This window comes from Schistocerca piceifrons, chromosome X, assembly GCF_021461385.2.
Source record: "Schistocerca piceifrons isolate TAMUIC-IGC-003096 chromosome X, iqSchPice1.1, whole genome shotgun sequence".
Lineage (NCBI taxonomy): Eukaryota > Metazoa > Arthropoda > Insecta > Orthoptera > Acrididae > Schistocerca > Schistocerca piceifrons.
Window position 1 is genome coordinate 523,404,931 of NC_060149.1, and position 9,439 is coordinate 523,414,369.

At 37.8% G+C, this 9,439-nt stretch overlaps 1 protein-coding gene across 2 annotated transcripts in view; it reads left to right on the top strand.

Moving 5' to 3' along the window:
* LOC124723212 (amidophosphoribosyltransferase-like) overlaps window positions 1-7,927 on the top strand; it is a 263,978-nt gene extending 256,051 nt beyond the window's left edge. For both annotated transcript variants that reach the window (XM_047248402.1, XM_047248401.1), the window contains one exon: window positions 4,901-7,927. In XM_047248402.1, coding sequence (XP_047104358.1) covers window positions 4,901-5,040 — 140 coding nt within the window. In that variant the 3' untranslated portion in view covers window positions 5,041-7,927. The remainder of the gene's footprint in view (window positions 1-4,900) is intronic.
* Window positions 7,928-9,439: the final 1,512 nt, after the last annotated feature.

The following is a 9,439-nucleotide window of genomic DNA, read 5'->3' on the forward strand; positions in this document are numbered from 1 at the left end:
GACTGATCCAAGCCTCCAAATGCCACACCACCTACATCACCTAATGCTCACAACATTACTTGGATTCCCACAACAGGAAGAATGAGACAACATGTTCATCGTTATTACTATCATTGTTTTGCCCATCTGGGCATGTATTACATAGTTTATTTTTACAATATCTGCTCCTTCAGACAGTAACAAATATTTGTAAAAGTAAACAATGTGCCACTTTTTAATTGCAGTTTCAGTTCGTCATCCACAATGGATATAATGAAAAAGCAGAAGGGTTTCATTTATAATATCTAAAGAATAAATTAAAAAGCTTAGAATTATTTAAGTAACACTCCATATAACAAAATTGTTGAGGCCTGCATAGTCACTCGTTAACATATTGCCTGTTGACTTCTGACTCAGGTTCTTTGGCTGATGCTAGTTTGACAATTTTTAAGTGTTTCGCTGGTACAAGTGGCTGCCATTGTCAAAGCTTCACTGTCCATAGTTGGTGGTGAAATGGAGGGGAGCTCGTGCCTGGAGATAATATGTACCTGCCATAGCAAAGGACAGAAGGTGGTCTCTTTGCAATGTAGGGGAATATAACACACACTCTGTACATGTGGAAAAGTCTGTGTGGGAATGATTGGATGATCCATCAACACCTGGGTCACTGAAAGGAAATGATATTGGAGGTTGGTATAGGTGGAGAAATTAGTCGTGGCAAAGCACAAGCTGTGTAAGACTGATCACATGATAAATTTGCTGACATGAAAGTTCTTGCTGGGGAGGAGAGCTATCATACCCACTTACCCAGGGAAGCTATAGAAATCCACAAATATGACAACTGGTGCATAGATCCTGGATTACCGTGCTGCAATAAACAACTGTTGTAGGTATCAGGGGGAGAACCACAGCAGTAATGACCGGGGAAAGTCCTCAGATGGTGGTGTGACAGGTACATGTAATCCCTAGCTACGAGCTTGACTCCAGTACACGACCAGCAATGGAGGATGGAGCTTTGATAATGCCAACTACTTGTGCTGGTGAAACATCAAAAAATTGTCAGACGATTGTCAATTGAAGAATCTGAGACAGAAGCCAACAGGAAATATGGCAATTTGTATAACACTTGACAAAATCAACATCCAAGCTCAGTTTGCTGGGATTTGATGAGAAGAGTGGCCAAGACAGGTCAGCAATGTAAAAAATTAGACAAAAAATACATGAAGCAATCTAAATAGCGCTGTTTACAAAATTTCACTTGGATGCTGATACTCTCATTTAGTGAATTAGTATTGGCACGGCTTAACATCACACCTCATGTAGAATATAGATAGCTGTCTCCTGTTACAAATATTGTTCAGTCTAAATAAGAAATATGGACACCAAGCAGAAATTATCAGTTTCCTGTAGAACTGAAATGCAGAGAAAATGAGGAGTTGTGAATAGGGTAACACAGACACTCAGCAATTATAGTGTAAATTTCTGATCATATCTGACAACAGTCCCTGAACATTTGTTGCTATAAGAGGTTGCCTCCATCTTTGTCTTGTGCCTCCTTCTCACAATGTATAGACACACATTAGATACAGTAGGGAGTTTTCCAGTTGATCCCAGTAAGGCCATATTTATCTGTCAGTGGGTCACATTTTTTATAGTTTACCTTCACAAGAGTGGAAAGTTGCCATTTTCAGATATTTGTGCTGTATGGCCAGACACTTTGATCCATTTTCTTCTCACAATATTGTAAATTGCAAATAAATTCATGTAGATCCAAAGAGTGTCGTAAAATACATGACAAATACAAAGAAAACAGAAATTTCAGGGCTAACTTGTTTTTTTTTTATTGTTAGGGCAATAGGCTCATTATACAGATACCTGGAGAACATGTCAAATGGCAGCCAAAACACTGTTGCATTAAGTGCAAGATGGCAATATTATGTTCTGCAGTTAACACACTGGTGTGCAAAACTTAAGAGCAAAAGTAACTTTTGCATCATGTGTCTCTACAAAGTAACATAGCTCAGTAATACACCAGAAATATCACATTTATTCAAAGACAATAATTACACTGAAGTTACCACAATGTATGATGGTCCTCTGGACATTACAAAAGGCAGAACATGGTTCTTAATAGGGTGTGAGACAACCACATACCAGCAACGCATGCTCTGCAGCGTGCTCCCATGCTGGCCACAAGGTTGGTAAGGAGTTTTGCTGGTAGAGTTGCTGTTTGCTCTATGGTTGGTTGTGCATATTGACATGCTGAAAAACTTCTACTGATCACATGAGGGGATTTAAGTCTTGAACATTTGCTGAGTATCATCTCATTCCAAAAGCTGCTCCACCTGCACAGTTCAATAGAGTTGCACATTGTCATCCATAAAAATGAAGTCAGGACTGAATGCACATGGGGAAGGAGTACAGTGTCACAGCAATGCCGCTCGGTGAATGTACCACATTCAAAGATTTGAAGGTCAGTATGTCCAGGCAAAATTATGCCTGCCCACACTATAACACATAGAACACCAGAACGATGATGTTTGACAACATTCCTAGGTGCATTATGTACACTTATAGGATGAGAGAGGGAACACATAAGGCACCCAGGAACATTGTCAAACGTGATTGTTTGGTGGTCCAGATGTTAGGGTGGGCAGAAGCATAATGTTGCACGGGTGTAGTGACCTCCAAATTTTTGAACACGGTACACTCACTGGTCAGCATTATTGTGACACTGTACTCCTTCCCCATGTGCATCTTCTCAAGGGTACATTTGATCCTGATTTCATTTTTATTGATGACAATGCACAACCACATCAAACAGTGCAGATGAAGCAGCTCATGGAACTGGACAATATTCAGCTAATGGACTGGCCTGCCCATTCCCCTGACTTCAGCCCCATTGAGCACATGTGGGGTGCATTGGAGAGACATACAGCAGCACATCAACATCCACATGTACCATTGCCCATCCAGTAGTTGTCAATCACACTGGTGGAGGAATGGAATGCCCTACTACGAGAACTCCTTACAAAACTCATGACCAGCTTGGGAGCACATTGGAGGGCAGGTATTGCTGCTGTGGTGATAGTACACACTATAAAGAACCACATCCCACCTTTTGTAATGTCCAAGGACTATTATGATTTGTGGTGCCTTCACATAATTATTATCTTTGAATAAAAGTGTCATTGCTGTTCATCTCACTGTGTATTTCTTTCAGTTACCTTCTGCATGACACTGTAGCAGTTCTTAATGTGTGTGGTCCAAGTTTTATTGAGCTATGTTACTTATCATTGACACTTAATGTGAAAGTTACTTTTGTCTTTGTTTCGCACACCAGCATACATTTCTGCCTGTTACACTGTATAATTGTCTTTCAGAGAATAAATTAAAACTTCCTATGTTTTTTGTAAATCTCAACTTAATTGAGTAGTGTGTAATTTTGCTTCAGCCTGTCATAAATAGTAAATATTTGTATTAAAATGTAGGTTCTGCAAGCAAAATGTAACATTGCACTTAGTTTGTTCACAATCCTAGCAGGTATATTGAGAGAAGTACATTAGAATTCATAGGAAGTTAGCCAGATGATATGGTGTCAAACATTCTATGGGTAACAATGAAGAAACCAGTATTTTACTATTTTCTTGACAAGCAGCTGTGTTTATTTGGTTAGTATGTATATATGTGTAGTACCACCAAAAACATGTTTCATCTCTCTCTCTCTCTCTCTCTCTCTCTCTCTCTCTCTCTCTCTCTCTCTCTGTGTGTGTGTGTGTGTGTGTGTGTGTGTGTGTGTGTGTGTGTGTGTTTCCGGATGACATGGAAGCAGCCATTGAAGTCAAGCATTTGTGCTCGTAGCATGTTCTACTTCTGGTGGTCAATTCTGTTCTTTCACACGGTGTGACAGTGGCCATTCATTCAGGTGTATAGTTGGTTGGTGGTCATGGCTTCGTGTTTTACAGTTTTGTAGCTGCTGTCTGAGATAAAAATGGAGTCAGTTATTGTTATGACTGAATGCAGATGTTGCAAACTGCATGAGAAGCACCTCCTGGCCAGCTAGACTGAATTCTGTAATGAAACTTATGAAACTGAACATCTCTCAGAATCCAAGAATTCCTGTTTGCATAAGTTATTTCAGTCCTCTCTACAATTTTCAGTTTGTCATTTACTCCAGATATTTAGAAAAACATGTTGGAACATTTTTACTCACTTGGTACCCTTGTTCAGCCAAATGACATAGCACTGGATCATTAATTAATTTACTGGCTTAACTTTACTCCATTCAACTCTATATTTAATGTAATGAACTGTAGTAATCCAGGGAGACTGGCAAGAGAAATTTACTGTTTCAAGTGATATGAGATAAGCACAGTCATATGTTAAACACCCACATGTTGAGCCACATACATAAATCTACAACTCTGATCTCAAGATTGATATTAGTATCACCAGTTTCAGCAATGAACTCCTTCTAGCGTCATGGACTTATGAGAAAGAAAGTTCAGGTTTCAGTTGACTGATTTGAAAAATGAATTTGAGTACTTCAAATAGTTTGGATGTAAGACAACATTACACTTACTATCCCTGCAGCTATCATAACATATGTCATCTTCCATGATCACTAACTATTAGAAACCTGCTATATCTAAACATCATTTTACTATGGTAGAAGTGAAAAAGAGATATTCTTTTAATTTCCCCTCTCTAATGCATATTGTCTCTGTATGGAGGGGGGGTTAATGAAAGAGAGGGAGGGAGGAAGTGATGGTGGGGGGGGTGGGGGAGAGAGGGGGAGGGGAGAGAGAGAGAGAGAGAGAGAGAGAGAGAGAGAGAGAGAGAGAGAGAGAGAGAGAGAGAGAGCACTTCCTTTTTTCACTCTCACTTTTCTTTCTTTTGTAACACTTACATTGGATTACAGGTGCGGACAGTTTGGCGTACTTATCTGTGGAAGGCTTAGTGCAAGCAGTTCGGCACAGAATGAAGAACAAAAGCTCCACAAGCATTGGACACTGCACAGCGTGCCTCACTGGAGTGTATCCAGAAAAACTGGAATGGTGATGTGCTTTACTGCCAGCTGTTGGACATGCAGTTGTCAACAGTAGCTGTTGAATTTTACCACAAAATGAAACTATGATGTAACACAGCTGAGGTCACTTACTGACACAACTAAGTATATTTAATTCAAAATTTAATAAACATGTTATCACTTCAGAATTATACCTCGGATAAGTGTTATATTGCAATCTATCTCAACTTGTTACACATTTTTGTGGTCAGTATATAATGTCTATGTATTTTTGATAATTTAATTTTTTACCTCTGGCAATTATCTTAAATGGTTAAATTCTTAATTTATTAAAGAGTACTTCTGAAGTACAATTACATTCCAGTTGTGCTCTTACAAAGTAAAGAGCTATGAGATCCCTTTTTTCTTTCTTTCTGAAAACTTGATAAAACAGGAATCACATAATAAATGTTCTTGTTTTATTATTCAGTTTTTATGTTCATGCCATTACATTCTGATGTAGTGAGTGAATTCTTTTCAGAAAGTAAGGGGTCCTGTGATTTTTTTTAAAAAAATCATATTATTCTTTGTAATATATATGTGATGCTATGTTTTTTAAAAAATAAGAACTACTTTTTGTTCCTTTACCAAGTTCACTGTTATAGTGTCACATTTTTTGTGTCTGTACATGAAGTGTACTTCTTCCATGATGTATCCATATCACTAAGCTTTTAATCTGAATTTCACAATGAGCAGGATAAAGGAGATGGTTTGTCTCCTCTTATTTGTGAAAAGTTATTTTTATATTAGAAAAGAACCATTCCATTGTAATATTTCTGTACATATGAAGTTGGAATGTAGATTTGATGCTGCGTATTAATTTTATGTTTTATAATGAAATGTAATGTGCCAATTAACTCTAAAAGAAACCAAGCTCAGTGGTTTTGTAGAGTTTTTGTGCTTGAATCAACATCAAAATGTTGGTTCAATCTTAGATTACTCTCAACAGAAACACCAAGTCCTATGTGTTATAATTTATCATTTTAGCAGACTAAGAGTTAGGTGTAAACACACCTTGCCAGAGCAAAAGCTACATATGGGCTCACATTTGTCATCATTTTAATGTGGAATATATTACTTCCACAATTTATTTCTAACAGTTCCTAGTTCAATTACACATCCATGGAGGCTGTATTACTCTTGCTCATTATGGCAATTTCAGATCTGCAACTTAATTTTACTTAATATTTTTAATTTTTGTCAAGCGTTTTATGTGAATAAATTTTTTAAATAGTTAAAATTGTAGTATTTCATTTTGTGTGGAGTAGGCTTATATTTATCTTTGTCTCCTCTCATATTCACAACAGGTGGTTACTTCACATTCTCAGATCTGTGTGACCTGCCTTTCCTTTTTAAATCCTCCAACTTCTCCCAGTTTCCTTCCTCAGGAAGGAGTTAGTAGTTCCAAAAGCCAACACAATTTCATGTCTAATGGCAGTACCAAAAATGTTGTCCTGAAGCCGATCACTGGTCAGAAATTCTGTAATGATACCCAAAATGTAACTGAACTGTGTGCAAAAAAGCTGAATTGGATTCACTGTTACTGTAAGGCTTTATAAAGCTGCACTGTATCAGAAAGTGCAGTCCAATAAATTAGGGAAATGGCAAAAGGTCATTACAGACTACTGTAGTAAATGACATGCTGAGTCGCCAAGGTTAGATTACTCCCACAGTATTTTAGTATTGAAAAGTCACAAAGAACAATTATTTATACACCCACAGGATACATGATGTACTCATGTAAGAATAAATAAGGGAAACAATAAAACATGTGGATGAAAGGATAATAATTAATTACACTTCATGTCATAACTAAAACATGTGCGGTAGCTACCTGTCCGTGTGCTTATGTATGGCCAGGCATTAACAGACAGACCTACTGCTATCTATAGAAGAGAGAAAGTAATGAAACTAGCAAATCAGTTTTTCTCATATATGCACAGCCTTGGAATATAACAGACATTGCTGATGCTGTGCTGCTTGTGGGCCACCATGCCCATTGGTGTGTGCTGAGCATCACATTTGTGGCTGTTTCAGACACAAATGCAGATGACCAACTGATTTATTGCACTAAGGACCCAAAGATGAATGAGAATGTGGTCTGCTATACAATATGTTATGGCTCACTGCACACTGCACGCAGCAGAAGCAGAGCAGAGGCCTGTCAGAGCAACAGTTTCTGTAGGTCAACACATACTGCCCATAGCAGAGGCATGACAGAACTCTCAGTAGTGGTCCAGTGCTCATGAAGCACAGAGCACCCTGCAATGTCCACCCTGAGTCTGTCTATGCAGTTAGATTTAGATTCTGACTTTGATTTGGAACTCAGGAGCCCTTCATGTTCTCATAGGTGATGAGACACTTCTGTTATTAAAAAAACTTAATGAAACCTTAACCTAAATCTAGAGTTACTGCTAATGGCAAAAGTAAAGTTTTTAACTACAGTCTTCCTCATATAGAGAGTGCATTTGGTATATTGAGTTCCAGATTTCTTTTGCTTAAATGGCCTTTTGACTGTAAACTGGAGACTGTAGATAGAATTGTGAGGGCTACAAGTGTACTGCACAATTATTTGAGGACTGAAAACATTATGTCAAAAGATCTCGCTGAGGAGGAGGAGGAGGAGGAGGAGGAGGAAATGGGACCACTGAGCACTAACCAGCTTCTGTCACCTGCTCCAAGTAGATGCAGAAACATGAGTAAACCATTTCTTAGGTGAAAAAGATTTAATGAATGTTTTAATTCACCTGAACCTTTTGTTCAGTGGCAGTATGCACCCATAAAAAGAGACCAGTATGAATGTGAAGAACTTAACATCATTAATATTAAATGTTTACTGTGAAGATGCGTATAAAATAAATAAATAATACTTACAACTGATGTAATATAATTCCTCTGCAACCTTCTTCCAGTTTCATTCTTCCTTGTTTAATTGGAGAAAAATCTGTACTTGCTTGAATATCATAAGCATGGACGTTTGCTACATTAGTTTTATGATGAAATGTGCTCCTCTTTGTGTGCTATCAATTGCCAAAATCTTGTTTCAGTGTCTCAAACTGTTTACGAGATATGAGTGAGGTATGAATATTTCATTCTGGCTTTTTCCCTGGTGTGCAGAGTATGGACTACTTTATGTACAATCTGTTGTCTCAAGATTGGAGACAGACAGTGATAACCTTCCAAGTTTAAAGAATAATTCAATATGTTAGCTACAGTTCAAACACAACAATGTATGACCTAACATGCACTAAACACAAATTTGTGGTAACCACTATTTTCCAATGCAAAGTTTAGGTAAACTGCTAGAAGAAATTCATAATCTTGAAATATCACAAGTATAACCATTAATAAAATGATACACAGTTCATCATGAAGCTCATGAATTAAGCTAAGAGATTTGTGAGAATCAAAGTTTTTTTTTTTTAAAAGACTGTCTCTTTACAATTATTTGAGAAAGATTGCAGATTGGCCAATTTGCGCACCTTGCCGTTCCACAGTGAAGCAAGCCTGCTAGCTACCATGACAAATCAATGGGTCCTGAGAGGATGACACAGGTGGTTGCAGGTATAGAAAAACTTGTGTGGCTCAGACAACTGGTCAGAGGGCTGCCACAGCTAATGTCCTACCCTGAATCTCAGCTGTGTCCACTGTGTGGTGCCTCATTGGAAAGCATGCTTTACAAAAGCCATGCTGCCTCTACTGTGTGCAGTGTGTGGTGGGCATAATTACCCTCAGTTTTTCAAACAGAATACAATCTTATAGCACACCAATTCAGGATACTGCAAATCTGAGACATAGTCCTGCAGAATGCCATTGTAGTTGGTCACAATGTGGAGACACCCCAATCCTGCATTGTAGGTTACTGACCCTGCCACCCAAGTTTGGGTTACATCACCTGGACATGTTCAAATTTTTATGCTTGCATCCATGTCTTCTTTATGTAATAAAGACACCATTTGCAGCTACCTAGCACTGTTGTAATTCACGGTCATCTTGACCTGAAATTTTATCAGGGCATGGCACAGTTCTTCTGTACTTTATACGATTAGTTTCCTTCTCTTTCCTTTAAGCAGAACATTCTTAAAATTTGATCTAAAGTTCTAAGGGCTATCAACTGATCAAGTTACATTAATTCCATTTACATAATCTAAATGACCATCTAATTATATGCAAATTCCTGATGTCACTCATTTGTGTTATCCTAATGGTATACTACTATTATTTGAGGTACATGACTCTTATTGTAAGTGCTCTAGAAAGCTCAAATGATTTTTGAAATGTCCTGTTATTTGAGTTCGTATCAATTTACCTGAAATATAATTCTGTTTCTGAAGAAATACTTTACATGTCCAAAGACAAGGTTAAATAATTTGTCTTCATTGGATATTGAAA